Source organism: Aptenodytes patagonicus, chromosome 18 (genome assembly GCF_965638725.1).
Source record: "Aptenodytes patagonicus chromosome 18, bAptPat1.pri.cur, whole genome shotgun sequence".
In the NCBI taxonomy this organism is placed as follows: domain Eukaryota; kingdom Metazoa; phylum Chordata; class Aves; order Sphenisciformes; family Spheniscidae; genus Aptenodytes; species Aptenodytes patagonicus.
Window position 1 is genome coordinate 12,445,575 of NC_134966.1, and position 16,167 is coordinate 12,461,741.

Here is a 16,167-nt window from a genome sequence, read left to right on the forward strand (position 1 = left end):
TTTGATAAACTATGAGCAACTCTTAAGTACAGCCTTACAACAGAAAGCATCCGAATAGACAGAAGGTAGTTCTGCAGATCTCGTGTATGTATGTTTTTATGGATGCAACTTCTTTTTCCTGGCTGATATCAATAGCTCATAGCCTAATAACTAGTTATTACTGTGTTTGCAGGCAGTATCAAGTTTAACGCCTTTTTTTTTTTTTTTTGTGAGCCCTAAAATTCTGGAACTAAAAATAAACTTGTTGCGAGAAAACATTATTTGTTTCTCAAAGAACTTTGGCAGTAATGTCAGCACTTCTTCTTCTAATCATTTCTCTGAGACTGTCATAGTTAAAAACATCTAAATTATTGTGTCCTTGGAGTTCCTTGCTTAATCTCATCTTTGGATGCATGAGCTGTAACCACTGGTTAGGGTTGCTGGTTTTTTTTTGTTTGGGTTTTTTGTTTTTTGGGGGTTTTTTAGGTTTTTTTTGGGGGGGGGGGAGTTGAGAGCTTTATATACATGGTTGTCTGTATTTGCTAGGAATGACTTTTAAACCATCAGGTGTAATAAGATCGTGATTTTTTTTATGCATAAAGGCTTGTGACAGCATCTCTTTTTGTTCCTGCTAGGGTTTTGGTTGTGAGGTTAAAACTATAGATGGAAGAACTTAATTACATGCGCAAGGAGCAGTGATAGTTGTCAGTGCACCTGGCTGTCAGGTTTCCTCTGCACACTGAAAAAAAACCCCAACAAATGTAAAACCTGTGCCTAATTAGGGAGCTAATCTGTATTCTTCAGAGAGGATCATCTGCTATGCTGAGCAGTGAACCACAGATCTTTAAAACACTAAAAGGGGAGGGCATTAGGCCAGTGCATGGTACATTATTTGTAGTTTCTCAAGCATGGACTAAATGGCCTTGTGAAGCAAGGCTCCCCTAGAGTCACTACAGGTTGCGGGAAGTAAGTTTTTCATTTAACTGTAGCATTGGCTTTGAAGGGTTTGTTGCCAGATCCCTTGACAGCTCTGACATATATCCGTTACCAATATATCTGACAGATAGCTGTTACTGATTATATCTGTATCAAACCCTTTTTCTTCCCAAATTAGCTAGTATGGCTGTTAGTTCTGGTGGGGAAGAAGACATAAAGCAGTTAATTGTTAATTCCATGGAAACATAATCTGCTCTGCATGATTCTACCCCTTCAGCATTAATGCAATTGATGTTTTTTTCTTCCATAGAGTTAATTTTTAGATGGATTAGCTCCTTGAACTTGTTTTGAATGGTGTGGTACTCTTTGTTTATCTAACTGTTAACTGGTAACTCAGATGTTTTCTAATTATTAAGTTAGAGCTGATGTTACATTGAGACGTAACAGTAGTTTGTGTAGATTTTTGTCCCTGATGTGCTATGAAAGCCTACAGTTGTTTCAGTTTTTCTCTCTTTCAAACCAAATTTTTGGATCGTGGCCCAAAGAAATATTCTTCTGAATTGAAATATTTGAGGAATTTTTTCTGAATGAATTCTACTGTTGAGCAGAGTCTCCAGACTTATTTCCAACTTCTGCCTTACCTGAGTATTGATACTCCTTTATTTTATTTATTTTTTTAATTAGTAATGTTGTTGTTATATAAAATTTTTTAGCAGAAAAGACCAATATTGAGAGCTTGGTGCTTCTTACGCGTAAGTGAGAGAGAGCATTTGTTTTGACAGGCCGGAGATAACCACACCCAAGTGCTTGGATAGTGCTGCGTTATGTGGGCATGCTTTAGGACAAAGTAGTAAATGCGGAAATCTTTTTGCCTATTTACCAGACAGTGAGTCGGAAAGGGACTCCATTTCCCTGAGCTTGCATCACCTAAACTGTAGCAATGGCCACATCTCTCCAAGTAATGGCTGGTTTCTTACTTGTGTATTGGAGGTGTGCAGGAGTTTTGTAGCGCTGTACTGTATTACTATTTTGGTTCATGAGTGTGAGCTGAAAATATCATTCGCTACTATGCAAGCGTGCCTGATGTGCTGACATAGCAAGGGGTTGATGAAATTGGCAATTAGGAAACCTTGCATTAAGAAAGAGTGACTCAGTTATTAAGTGGTGGGCTGTGGATTTGAGCGAACATATTAATATGCTAACGTGGAAGGGGCACAGCAGTATTTACTGCTAGGTGTAAGTTTATGACCTGCTTATCACTTCATTGGGGCTGACAGAACTTGTTCCCTAACTGTTGGAATTCACCTGTTTCTCTTTGTTTGTTTGTTTGTTTCAGTGAGTACTGTGTAACCCGCTCGCTGCCCAAGATGGTGAAGCTGGATATACACACGCTGGCTCATCACCTCAAGCAGGAACGACTGTATGTAAACTCAGAAAAGCAACTTATTCAAAGGCTCAATGCAGATGTATTGAAGACAGCTGAAAAGCTGTACCGCACAGCATGGATTTCCAAGCAGCAAAGGATTAACTTGGACAGACTGATCATAACCAGGTGACTTGTGGGGGGTGGTCCTGGGGAGAACAAGCTCCTAAACTTCTCTGAATTGCAGCAAATCCATCAGATTTTTCACACTTAGTATCTGGAATCCTTTGCTGTACTAATCATAAAAATAGTAAGGCTTTAAAACAAATCTCAACTAGGGAATCTGACTCACCTGAAACTTACTTGTTGGCTGTTTAAGCTACCTTTTTTTAATATGTGTGTTTGTTTTGCTTCTGTTCATAGTTTATGGGAACACTCTCTCCTTACTCCTGAATTTGCAAATAATTTGTATTAACTATATGGAAAGACTTTTTTCTTGGTGGTAGTCTTGTTAATAGATTGACCACGTGGCATCTTTCATGAAGTTTGTTTGCTTAAGAGTTACTTAAACTGTTTCAATGTTTTTCTTTAAAGTGCTGAAGCTTCTCCTGCTGAATGTTGCCAGCATGCTAAAATCTTGGAGGACACACAGTTTGTGGATGGATATAAGCAGTTGGGATTTCAGGAGACTGCTTATGGAGAATTCCTAAACAGATTGAGAGAGAACCCTAGGCTTATTGCATCCTGTCTGGTTGCTGGAGAGAAGCTCAACCAGGACAACACTCAGAGTGTCATTCACACAGTCTTTACCTCCATTTATGGCAATTGCATCATGCAGGAGGATGAGAGCTACCTCCTCCAGGTCCTCCGTTACTTGATTGAATTTGAACTCAAGGAAAGCGACAACCCTAGGCGGCTCTTGAGACGAGGCACCTGTGCATTCAGCATCTTATTCAAACTTTTCTCTGAAGGACTCTTTTCTGCAAAACTTTTTCTTACTGCAACTTTACATGAGCCAATCATGCAGCTTCTTGTTGAAGATGAAGACCACCTGGAAACTGATCCGAACAAGTTAATTGAGAGATTCTCCCCAGTACAACAGGAAAAGTTATTTGGAGAGAAAGGCACAGAAAAGTTCAAGCAAAGAGTCCAAGAGATGGTTGACTCCAATGAGGCCAAGCTGGTGACCTTGGTGAACAAATTCATTGGCTATCTCAAACAAAATACTTACTGTTTTCCTCACAGCTTGAGGTGGATTGTGTCACAAATGTACAAAACACTCTCATGTGTAGACAGGCTGGAGGTCGGGGAGGTCAGAGCAATGTGCACAGATCTTCTTCTAGCGTGTTTCATCTGTCCTGCGATTGTTAACCCAGAACAGTATGGGATAATTTCTGATGCTCCTATAAATGAGGTGGCAAGATTTAATCTGATGCAGGTATGATTCACTTTAAAGTAGTCTTAAAAAAAAAAAAAAGTATGAGAAATGTTCTTGGCCTTTTTTTTTTTTCCACTAGAACTGATGTTACTACAGTAAAGGTAAAGGTACTGTCCATCCTACCTGTAAGACAAATGCTAACAAAATATTTGTGTCATCATTGCTGAAAAGGCATGCTCTAAAGCTTATCTGTTTGCTTAAAATACTGACTTAAAAATTGATAGCATGTGTTCCTTTATCTCTTAGAAGAGTTGCAAATGTGCTTTATAAAAGCTATTATAAGGGATGGAAGCTAAAGTGTAAAAGTGACTATAAGATGAATTCTGGAATGTGTGTAAATGGATCTTGTGCTGTTCTTGCTAATATTAAGTATTATGCCAGGTATTGCACAAAATAATGACATATTTTGCTGAAAAAACCTTCTTGTCTGGCAGTAATGACCACTGTTTCTGCTGGGTAGCTATCTACTGTTTTATTAGACCTTAGAGTATTCCCCAGCCCTCATGACAAATTTTTGTCTTTGTGCAAATACTTGGGCAATTTAATGATAGTATGTAGAGGTGTAGTCTGAGGGTATCAAGCAACACTTTTCTGACTGAGGATATTCCCCACACAAGTAACAAAACCTACTTTTTAATGTTGTCTGTAAACTGGACAGTGAGTGATTCTCACAGTATAATGTTCTGGTGAGTTTTACTCACTAGGCTGTTACTGACAGGGCCTTGCCAGTGTTTTTCTAAAATATATTAGCAGTCCTCTCCTGTGTCACTGCTTGCGTGTTGTAGCAGAGCTTGCAGTTGGCGACTCTTTAAAATTGAGAGTTGTTTTGCAATTGGAGATTAATAAGGAATATATGCTCTGAAACAAGGGTTATCCCTCTTGCTTCCCCCCCCCCCCGCCCCCAACGTATTCTTAGTAAAATATATACAGCCCTTTAAAATCTCTAGGTTTAAGATGACCTAGATTCAACTCTCAGTTCTGACGTGTTGTAAAAACAAAACATGCTTTGTTCCTGGGAAGGGGGGAAGTATGGATGCTCATAGCATACTGCGTGCGCAGATTTTCTTGTTAAATGCAATGACTGCTTTTTTTTCTAAAGCTTCTTGCATTTTTTCTGCCCTGAAAGCGAGCGCAAGACTCTGTCCATTCAATCAGAAGTATTTCTCAGAGTATTAAATGGAAAAATAATTAGAATGGAGTTGTCTTAACTAATTTTTATAATTGGGTCCATCATGATGATGTTTTGAAACGCTTATTTTTTCATACTTCTTTTTCATTTCAGGTTGGGAGACTTCTGCAGCAACTGGCAATGACAGGTTCTGAAGAGGGAGATCCACGTATGAAGAGCAACCTTGCTAAATTTGACAAAGTAAGAATCCAGACTAAAAAAAACTAAGACTCGTGTATACTTCATCCTTCTGCAGTCTCTTTTTGCAGACATTGCAAAGGTCTTACTAAGTGTTTAACTTCAGAGTTACAAGTACTGAAAAGCAGATTAAATCCTGCACGAAGCTGGGAAGAAAATCTTGAGTACTAGAATTAGGGGTTGGGGATTCTTGCTTCCACTCTGACATAATACTTCTTAAAAGAAAATGCAAAAAGGAAATAAAAGCAAGTTACCTTTTAAACTAAAATGCTGAATTACTGTCTGTGGTTTTTCTACTGAACCTAAAGAAAACATTTTAATCATGAAGACAACTTTTGTATGAAGTCTGCTTTAAAACCAAGTAATTTGTTGGTGCAAGAAACTTCTGTTCCTTTTTTTTGCGTAGTTTTGCTTTTTTTGTTCAGCTTTTCCTTTGTTAGTATGAATCATCCATAGCAATACTGAAATTAGCTTCATCAGAGGAACAGTGAAACTAATGATCTTTGATGTATTGTCATTTGTTTAAAAAAACCTGTTGATTTGGTTGTGTAACTTCCAGGTTTTTGCTAATTATAATTTACACATCGTACAAAGTTACACATGTATCGTACAAGTAACATTCAATCAGATTAGAAAGTGACATTGTGTGTTGCTTCCTTGTTTCACTTTTAGTCTGTGCTCAGCAGATTCTTCAGGAAGGGGCAGTTTAATTGCCATAAAACAGTTTAATTTTTTTTTTTAAATTATAAGAAGACACTTAAGTAAGTAACACTTTTGAATGCAGAAAAGGAATGAAGGAAATGCTAAAACTAACTGCATGCTTTCCTTGCTTGCTCTTCAGTGATTTTAATGATACGTGGTACTTTATCCTAAGACTTTAAAATAGGAAGCAAAACTGATATCGTTATGTAAACTACTTAACTCCTGTTGTAACTTGTGTTCTTTCCAAACTCTAGTAAATGGTCTCTTGTTTAAAAACTATTTCTTCTCTTTGCAGAGCTGTGTTGCTGCTTTCCTGGATGTAGTTATTGATGGGCGTGCAGTTGAAACTCCTCCAATGTCTTCTGTTAACCTTCTGGAGGGGTTGAGTAGAACAGTGGTTTACATGACATACAGCCAGCTAACAACTCTGGTAATATCTTTAGTTCTTAAATAGTATAAACTTGTCCCCATGTGTTTACAGATAGGATAAACAAGGCTGATAATGTACGCTGCAATTCTTACCAATTCTCAACACTAATTCTAAATTTTTAGGTTGGCTTTATGCGGAATGTAATGTCAAGCGATCAACTTAAGGAAGATCGGATGGCTTTGGAAAACTTGCTGGCAAACTTACCCCAGAACAAACCAGGGAAAAGCAGCAGCCTTGAAATGACTCCGTATAACACCCCACAACTTTCTCCTGCAACTACTCCAGCTAACAAAAAAAATCGATTACCAATAGGTAAGGAGAGCAAGCAGACTTCTTGCATGATTTCTGATACCTTGATACATTTTCTGTGCCATTTTTTCAGTCATGTCTTGGGGTTACTCTTCAACTGCACCTTCAGTTCCTACTTTTTCTGTGTAGATGGTGAAGAATTTTTTTTGCATAGAAAGCCAGGTAACGTCCTTACTTTCTGATGCAAGTATGGTGAGCTTCCTCACTCTGGATTGAACTTGAGAAAAACGCTGAAGTGGTTGGTAGTCACGCTAGTGCAGTGGTAATAAAGGGAAAGTTTGAAGATGGGAAGCAGATCTAGGAGGGCAGATTGCTTAGGAAAGCGGTAAGCTGGAAGCGATGACATTTAATTAGTGGGATAGAATAAGTTTTTAAAATTTTTGTGTCTCAGAAGAGAGCAAATGTGGAGGAGGATGAAGTCTAATTCCAATTGTTAGTATATTGTAATGCAATTTTATGTTTGTTGGGTTTTTGCTCTCTTCTTGAATAGGATTTCTGGGTCTTGAACTGAGAAGAGAAGCTTTCTTCTTTCTCCATTATTTGCCCAGTCTAATTCCAATTGTTAGTATATTGTAATGCAATTTTATGTTTGTTGGGTTTTTGCTCTCTTCTTGAATAGGATTTCTGGGTCTTGAACTTTTCCATTTCAATAATATTTTCTTTCAAAATATGAAGTGCGGTACTCTTCTTCAGTGTACATTTACATGAATATGACCACATGGGATACTTTTGTTTGTTTGAGAGATTTGGTGTTAGTGTGTAACAGGATGAAAATACGTAGAGCCTGGTAAGTGGCAAAAAAACCCACAAAACCAACCCCAAAACGAACCTATCCCATGTTGTTTTAACTCTGCTTCTGAATGGTTCTGGTCTTATGCCTATAAAGTAGTGGCACAACAGCATTTATTTTATGGTATAAAATAGTTTTTGCTCAAATTTTTTATTTCTTTTGTTTCATTTTAATGCTTTCGAAATCCAGGACAGCAATTGGCAGCCATTACTGCCTGGGATACTTCTGCTACCAATCTCTCAGCTCATATAACTCTAGTAACCCCTTTTGGTGGGTAATGCCCTCTTTCCATTCTTCTCTGTGAAAGTTTTACTTATAACACATGACTTAAGCATGCCTTTGGTTTACTTTGGCAGTCAGTTGTTTTTTCAGATTTCTTCATTGATTTCTGTACAAAACTCATTTTGTATGTACATGTAGTTTTTAAAAACACCTTGTGTGCCTTTGTGTGATAATCAAAATTTGACTGTGATTTCAGCACACTTGCCTTGTTTTCCCTGGATCAAATAAAGAAATAACTGGTGCCATGCTGCCATATTTAGAAATCTTAATTCCATGTGAGTGTGTTTGCTTCCACGGTGCCAAACATGGGAATATGAGGCTACTTGAAAAGACTGATAAAGAGTCACGAAATAATGAAAGTAAACCACCTGACATTGAATTGTGTGTCTGGATTTGAGACACGTGTTAGAATAAGATTTCCCTGCTTTTTAGGAGAAAAAACTTCTAAATAAATTAATTAAACAGAGTTATAAACCACAGGAACCTAGACTTTTTTTTTTTTGTAACAAACTTCATTTTCTGAATTAATTTATGAATTAATTTCTGTGATTGGAATACACTGAATTTGTGTAGGCAAACAGGACATTGTTTCTCTAAATTTTTATGTTGAAAGTTTGTTTTCTCACAGTTCAGTACTCAAATTTAAACACTAGTTCCATCTCTCAGTCTAATATGACTTTTCATTTTGTAAGTTTATTTAGTATGCCTATTACTATTTCAAAACATTGCCGTTCTGTATTTCCATTGTGTTGTCTTTTTTTTTTCCTCCTTAAACAAGGAAATGTTTCTAATGTTGATATTTCAAAATATTTTCTTAGCAACTCGTAGCAGAAGTAGATCAAATATTCTGATGGATCAGCACGGAGATCATGAAGGATCCTCCCAGGAGACTATCCCAGAAGTTCAGCCGGAAGAAGTGCTGGTGATTTCTCTGGGGACAGGTCCACAGATTACTCCAGGAATGATGTCAGAAAATGAGGTATGTGAAAACTATCACGTCTCAGATATTTTGAAAAGTAACAGCCTCTGTGTTCTCTAACAGCAGAACAATGAAGTTGTGACACTAAGTTTGGGTAATAAATCCAGAATGGGAATTAAAATCCTTACTTCATTTTACTGAAGTTGTAGCTTTCGAATTTCCCTTTGTTGGATTTTTTTTTTTTTTTTCCTCACTTAGTGTATCCTGCAAGATGTGAAAAGCAGTATATTAACACAGGAAAAATGATCCTGGCAGATTTATGAAGAGGCTTTGTCATATAACATGCTTAAGAGCAAACTTGGGCTATTGCTTCTGAGCCTGAAGAAACTGATTGCGTTGTCTCTCTGCATGCTCTGTGCTTTGCATCAAGTGGCACAGGTGAATGACAGAATGGGAACGCTGATCCCAGTGTTTTTGGCAGCTCAGACTTGAAACACACAAGCCCAGCTTTTTGTGAGGGTGGAGCTGTGGTCAAGTTGCCATGAATGTGTTCAGACTATGTTGCTTAGGGTAAGGCTGGTTTTACAACCTTTTCTTTTACCAGGCATAGCACAGCTTCTGCTTTCATCTTTGCTACCTTGCCTGATAGTTTGAATTATCTCCTTTTGCAGCCTCGTAACGATCAGTTTCCGTATTATATTAGTCTGCTGGGGTGATGAGGGAGCTGGTGGTTCCGTTATTATCAGGACTTGCCTTATGTTCACATCTTTGTTACCTTACATTCTCTCCAGGCTCTGACTTTGGAGATAGCTGACTTTTTTTCCAAACGGAATGTTAGAAATTTGATTGTGCCATTAACATCTAGGGGGAAAAAATGCAAAAAATGTATGCAATGTTTTGTTTACTGCTTAATTATCCGAAAAATAGATTATTTTAAGGAAGTCTTGTTTCTTTCCCCCCACTCTCCAGGTCTTAAATATGCAGCTTGCAGATGGCGGACAAGGAGATGTCCCTGTTGATGAAAACAAACTCCATGGTAAACCTGATAAAACCTTGCGCTTTTCCCTCTGCAGTGATAATCTGGAAGGAATATCTGAAGGTGAAGGGCTACTTAAGTCTTGAAGAAGTTTTGTCCCTTTTTTTTTTTCCTTAACTATAAAAGGAACTTGTGTTAAATACAGCATGTCACCTTTGCCATTTTGAAGACTGTGCTTGTTATGTTACCCTGAGAGCCTGTCTTTTCTCTTAGCCATTCAAAGGAAAAAGTCTGGAGGTAAATTTTGACCTGCAAAGGCATAACTGAGTCTGAGAACTAGGAAGAAAAAAACTAAGTGTATTTAGAAAGAGAAAACAAAGGGTTGGTTTGTTTGTTTTTTTTAAACTTAAGTGCAGTACTAATTATTAAGATAATCTAACTCAGCTCTAAACTTAGACTTCTCAGACTTATTTTTCGTTGTGTTTTAATAACGTATTACATATTGCAGAATAGTTTCTGGACTCTGGACAACTCCTTTATATGAACCTCAGACACAACAAAGCACAGGTTTATTTGTGGTAGTGAAGAGGTTTATACAGATCACTCAGCATGCATTATTTTGTGTAACTTATAATTTAGTTTTTGCTCTCTCTCTTCAAAATAGGAAAACAAATTCATGGACAAATAAGCAAATTAATGGCAAAGACTTTATTGACTTTTTAGTTACAGTTAAGTACAGTAATGGTGAGATTCCAGCTGTTTCTGGTAACGTATTTGTAGATTATTGTAATTAGTATGGTACTCTAAACATGGGAAGTACAAATCACAGTGTGGGTTAAGTATCTATAGAACAGAGTAGAGCAAATGTACATTTAGTGCAACTCAGTGTTTTATATTGGAACTGCTACTTCATTTCTTTTCGTCTTTCTAGTTAATTGTGTCCTGGGTGGGTTGTTAATGCTGTATATTTAGGAACTGTTGTTCAAATTAGACTTAGAGTAAAATCTGTTTTCACAGGTCCTTCAAATCGCTCCAACTCTGTGTCATCTTTGGATTTAGAAGGGGAGTCTGTGTCAGAGCTTGGCGCAGGCCCCTCTGGGAGCAATGGCGTTGAAGCTCTGCAGCTGTTAGAGCACGAACAAGGCAGGTGCAAATTCTCTAATACAAGTACCTGAGGTGCTGTAGATGGTAAAGCCAAAGTTCTGTGGAAGAAGGTTGAAAAATTGACTAGTTCAGGAAAAAATAAGTAAAAGTTTTCTTTGTGCAATTGCTCTTGCATTTATGTATGGGTTTGGTTTTTTTCCCAAGAAAAATTTCTTGTAGTCCATTGTTAGGAAAAGGAAATTGGATGGGTTTTGGAGGCTTAAGTCGTTTATAGGAAACTGCTTGTAAAGTTTTGCTTGATACCAAGTTTTTCCTTTCAGGGAACAGGATGATCTGGATTGGAGTAGTCTTAAAGCATCTGGCTAGCCTCCTGTTTAATATATATTTGTCAAATGCTGGAACAGGTTCCCAAAGAGGTTGTGGTGTCTCAACCTTGGAGATACTCAAAACATGACTGGACATGACTATGAGCAACCTGCTGTAATTTACCCTGTTTTGTGTAGGGGGTTTGGACTTGGATGATCTCTGGAGGCCTCAGCTTTTCTGTGATAAGTTCTTCTTACAGGAATTGTATCAGTTTCTTGATAGTGTGCTAAATTTTATTCATTTTGTCTGTCAATTTGGTTGATAGGTCACCATGTGTAGTTTAAGATTTTTCTTCTTACGTCTCAAATGTGCTTAAAAACTATTTTCAGGCAGCATCTCTTGAATAGTATAATAGTGCTTTACAGGCCTTACTTTAAAACACTGTTGTACCTGACAGAATTAGAGGGTTGTTCTGTTTGGGTTGTTTTTTCCCTATTTTCATAGAATCATAGAATCGTTAAAGTTGGAAAAGACCTCTAAGATCGAGTCCAACCGTCAACCCAACACCCCCATGCCCACTAAACCATGTCCCTAAGCACCTCATCTACACGTCTTTTAAATACTTCCAGGGATGGTGACTCAACCACTTCCCTGGGCAGCCTGTTCCAATGTTTAACTACTCTTTCAGTAAAGAAATTTTTCCTCATGTCCAATCTAAACCTCCCCGGCACAACTTGAGGCCATTTCCTCTCGTCCTATCGCTTGTTACTTGGGAGAAGAGACCGACCCCCACCTCGCTACAACCTCCTTTCAGGTAGTTGTAGAGCGTGATGAGGTCTCCCCTCAGCCTCCTCTTCTCCAGGCTAAACAACCCCAGTTCCCTCAGCCGCTCCTCATAAGACTTGTTCTCCAGACCCTTCACCAGGTTCGTTGCCCTTCTCTGGACACGCTCCAGCACCTCAATGTCCTTGTAGTGAGGGGCCGAAAACTGAACACAGTATTCGAGGTGCGGCCTCACCAGTGCCGAGTACAGGGGCACAATCACTTCCCTACTCCTGCTGGCCACACTATTTCTGATACAGGCCAGGATGCCATTGGCCTTCTTGGCCACCTGGGCATACTGCCGGCTCATGTTCAGCCGGCTGTCGACCAGCACCCCCGGGTCCTTTTCTGACAGGCAATTTTCAATCAGAAGTAATTGGAGAAGCCTTTTAAAAAAATGAGAACTTTTTATTTTTACATAGCCACAACTCAGGATAATCTTGATGACAAGCTCCGTAAATTTGAAATCCGTGATATGATGGGGTTGACTGATGACAGAGATATATCAGAAACTGTGAGCGAAACTTGGAGTACAGATGTCTTGGGAAGCGACTTCGATCCAAATATTGATGAAGATCGTTTGCAAGAAATAGCAGGTAACTTGGTGGTACATCTGGTATATTAAAATGCTTCATGCTTGCTCTAAAATAGTGAGGCTGCAGAGCCTTCCTCCTGTCTTTCTAAATAGGTGTCTTTTCATTGATTAAACTGGAGCTTTTCTGTAGGAGAACTTTGTGTGCATGACCTGTATTGTATTTGGTTGCTCATTTCTATCTTTTCAACATTGTCTTTCATGATTACTTTATTAAGGACACTTAATGTGTTCTTATTTTTCTCTCTTATTAGAGCTGTCTTCAGGAAGCCTATATCTAGCTATACGCTTCGGCTTTACTTTTGCAGGTGCAGCTGCAGAGAACATGCTAGGCAGCTTGCTGTGTTTACCAGGTTCAGGATCCGTGTTGCTTGATCCCTGCACAGGTTCAACCATATCAGAAACCACAAGTGAGGCCTGGAGTGTGGAAGTATTACCAAGTGATTCAGGTCAGAATCGTGCAGTTTTTGCTTATTTCTTTAGCATGACTCAAGACTCTTCCAGAGGCATATAATGCAAAGCAACAACCTCTTTCTCTCTTTCTTCGAGAAATTGTTGTCCTAGGGTTAAGTTAGTGTTTGTGAATACTTCCAGTATTAAAAGGAGAAACTGTTCCTAGGCAGAGAGAAGATGGAAAGCATTGTGACAGTTACTGTTACTTAAGAAATCACAGTTTACTTTGGTTAATGAAGATTTGATTGTATACTGTTGTCTCTAAGAAATACAATACTTAAACCAGCAAAAGCTTCTTGGAATGCCTGTGCAGATAGAGCATTGCTATCTGTGCAGAGTCCTGCATTCTGTATAGGAAGAAAACTCTTGCTGAAGTGGTTGAGTTAGCTTAGAACTTAATATACTAAATCAACACATAGCCCCCTTCCCTCTGTATGTGAACGTTAAGGGAGCATGGCACTGAGTAATGATACTTCTTCTCTCCACTCTCCATTGTCTCCCTTTTGTAGAGGCCCCAGACTTAAAACAGGAGGAAAGACTACAAGAACTGGAAAGCTGTTCTGGCCTGGGTAGCACATCTGATGACACAGATGTAAGGGAGGTCAGTTCTCGACCCAGTACACCAGGCCTCAGCGTTGTATCAGGTGTGTTTAAATGCCTCTGAAAACACGCTGCTGTATTAGAGCATCTGCTTTGCTGCACTTGCTTTAGTTATACGTAACTTCACTCACAAAATAACTTCTTGCACTCATTCTGGAATTTTCGAAGCAGTAATTCTTTGTTCATCTTACAGAAGAAATAAAAAAGGCAGCAGAGCATCGAATACTCTGTGCTACAATAGCAATGGTATTCTGCAAAATACTTAGCAGAGTGAAGCATCTTTCTAATGCCTGTTGTCAAAGTGTATTCGTGGCTATGTTAAAACAGTTGAAGATGTAGAGCAGAAATAAAATTTATTTTAGGAGTATAGAAATTCAAAATGGAATGTCTCTAGGTGCTACTGTGAGTTAGGACTTGATTATTGCAGTGTTCACCAAACATTTTAACAGCTTCAGGATTTTGCTTCCTTTTTCTCTGGAAGACTATTACAGATTCTTCTTTTATGTGTAAGGTATTAGTGCAACATCTGAAGATATTCCTAATAAGATTGAGGATCTCAGATCTGAATGTAGCTCTGACTTTGGGGGAAAGGATTCTGTGACAAGTCCTGACATGGATGAAACGGCCCACGGTAAGTAAGTTACCTGTGAATGAGAATCAGAATCTTTGATAACTGAGGTCTCACAACATTGCTTAAAATGACATTTGTAGAATACTTAAAATTTTACAATTTCTCCCAATTTCAAAGTTCTGGTGGCTAAGCTTAACATTTTCCTTATTTGATAGCAATGTGTTTGACAAAGAGACTCCAGTATTTCATAGTACTAGAGCTTGAGAACTAGATCTAAGATCACCTTTTCTTAATTCGGTTTGATTAAATTGACTGTCCTCTTGCACTTTGGAATTGGTCCGCTCCTCAAGATTTCCCCACTTTTTGTGATGTAATTCGTTGATCATTTCAGCATAATCCAGAGATCTTTCCATATAAGAATATCTTTAAAAATATTTTGCAATGTAAGTTTGTAAATTTTTGTTGCTGAGGGCTGTTGTTCCAATGTCTCTTATGTTGTAGGTATTCTTGTTACAGTGCTAACTTTTTTTTTTTCTGTATTTCAGGAGCCAGTCAGTTGACATCTCCTCCTTCTCAGACAGATTCTTTGCTTGCACTGTTTGACCCTCTGTCATCAAATGAGGGTGAGTTGTAAAGAATAAGCTTTTTTTTTTTTTAAAAAAAATAGGCATTTTCAATGCTTCTATGTTAGTATCAGCTAATCTGGAAGAATCTTAAAAGCAATGTGTGTGGCTTCTTTTATGCTTATGACCTCAGGTGTATCAGCTGTAGTAAGGCCTAAAGTACACTATGCAAGACCCTCTCATCCACCACCGGATCCACCGATCTTAGAAGGAGCTATGGGAGGTAATGAGGCCCGATTACCAAACTTCGGGTCTCATGCTTTAATTCCAACTGATTTAGAAGCATTCAAGCAGAGGCATTCTTATCCAGAGAGGCTAGTCCGCAGTAGGAGTTCAGATATAGTATCATCAGTTCGGAGACCTATGAGTGATCCTGGGTGGAACCGACGTCCTGGTAATGAGGAGAGGGAGCTTCCTATGCTGACCACCAACACCGGAGCAGCTGTTCTGGTGGCTGCATCTCAGTCATCGTCTTCGTCTCCCAGTAAAGACTCCTCTAGGGGAGAGGTAAGGCTTCTCTTTATCATTTTATTTTTTTCTAGCATGCCCACTTCAATTATGCATCTAATGTCAGAAAGCTGGTATTAAATATGTTTATTTACATATTAGGAATTACAATGCACTTTTGTTACCTTTTAAACATTGGTCAATAACGTTTTACAAGCTAAAGCTATAGATGTTCAGAGTGGCTTAAATGAATCTGGCTTCTCTTAAATTTACTGGATGAGCTTTACTTGATTTGGTGGGACTTCAGAAATAGATTTGTTGTAGTGTTTAAATTTAAAATGCTCCAGCATCCTGAAAAGTAATTTTCTTTAAAAAAGAAATAAGTGAAATCTAAGCTTTTTTCACATCTTTGGTTTTGCATTTATAGGCTGCCCTCTTCAGAAGGGATATTTCTAACTTAATCTGCTATGGCTTTCAGTGCTCTGCTGCAGTTCTGTTTTTACAGTCAATGTAGCGTAACCTGACGTCGAGGAGAAATTTTGTCTTTACACTTGATATGGTAGATGCTCAAATGTAGACTTTGCCTTTCTACAGATTGAAGAACGAAAAGACAGTGATGATGAGAAGTCTGACAGAAACAAGCCCTGGTGGAGGAAACGTTTTGTATCTGCCATGCCCAAAGGTAGGATCACGTCCATCTGGTTCTGGTACTTTAGTAAGAGTGCACGCTACCTTTATTATATCTTTAGTCACTTTTACGGAAAGTTTTTACAGTTCCACTTTGAAAAGCTGACCAGACTGATGTAGATTTGTTACAGAGTAATAGCTGTCCTGTTTAATTTTGAGAAATAAAGGATTCTTATTTACAGAATTACAAGTGTTGCAGGAAAGAGAGAATTACTGAAATACAAAGTATGCAGTACCTATAAAGAGGTGTGTAAGCTGAAACAGATTTGGTTAGACATTGTGTTATCTTAATCATTCGGTAACCTTGGAATCCTTATGTGAGGCCAGTCATTTCATAGTTGTATGGTATTAACTTCATTGCAGCTTCACTGAGAACTAGTCTTAATTCTCTACGGACAGTAGCGTGCTAGTTGAAGAATATTGATAACTTAGGATATCTCTTGTAACACGGCATGAATGGAAATTAGACTTT

At 38.3% G+C, this 16,167-nt stretch overlaps 1 protein-coding gene across 8 annotated transcripts in view; it reads left to right on the forward strand.

Annotated features, from left to right (window-relative positions):
* GAPVD1 (GTPase activating protein and VPS9 domains 1) overlaps nucleotides 1-16,167 on the forward strand; it is a 35,771-nt gene that overhangs the window by 7,575 nt on the left and 12,029 nt on the right. For 3 of the 8 annotated variants that reach the window (XM_076355580.1, XM_076355579.1, XM_076355574.1), the window contains 16 exons: nucleotides 2,252-2,467; nucleotides 2,873-3,716; nucleotides 4,999-5,085; nucleotides 6,080-6,214; nucleotides 6,337-6,526; nucleotides 7,503-7,583; nucleotides 8,414-8,574; nucleotides 9,484-9,613; nucleotides 10,508-10,633; nucleotides 12,145-12,318; nucleotides 12,623-12,763; nucleotides 13,277-13,411; nucleotides 13,879-13,998; nucleotides 14,484-14,561; nucleotides 14,695-15,068; nucleotides 15,603-15,690. In XM_076355580.1, the coding sequence (XP_076211695.1) occupies nucleotides 2,283-2,467; nucleotides 2,873-3,716; nucleotides 4,999-5,085; nucleotides 6,080-6,214; nucleotides 6,337-6,526; nucleotides 7,503-7,583; nucleotides 8,414-8,574; nucleotides 9,484-9,613; nucleotides 10,508-10,633; nucleotides 12,145-12,318; nucleotides 12,623-12,763; nucleotides 13,277-13,411; nucleotides 13,879-13,998; nucleotides 14,484-14,561; nucleotides 14,695-15,068; nucleotides 15,603-15,690 (3,049 nt within the window). In that variant the 5' untranslated portion in view covers nucleotides 2,252-2,282. Of the gene's footprint in view, nucleotides 1-2,251; nucleotides 2,468-2,872; nucleotides 3,717-4,998; nucleotides 5,086-6,079; nucleotides 6,215-6,336; nucleotides 6,527-7,502; nucleotides 7,584-8,413; nucleotides 8,575-8,772; nucleotides 8,881-9,483; nucleotides 9,614-10,507; nucleotides 10,634-12,144; nucleotides 12,319-12,622; nucleotides 12,764-13,276; nucleotides 13,412-13,878; nucleotides 13,999-14,483; nucleotides 14,562-14,694; nucleotides 15,069-15,602; nucleotides 15,691-16,167 lie in introns of those variants that run through there. The other 5 variants (XM_076355576.1, XM_076355575.1, XM_076355577.1 and 2 more) reach the window with 5 other exon arrangements.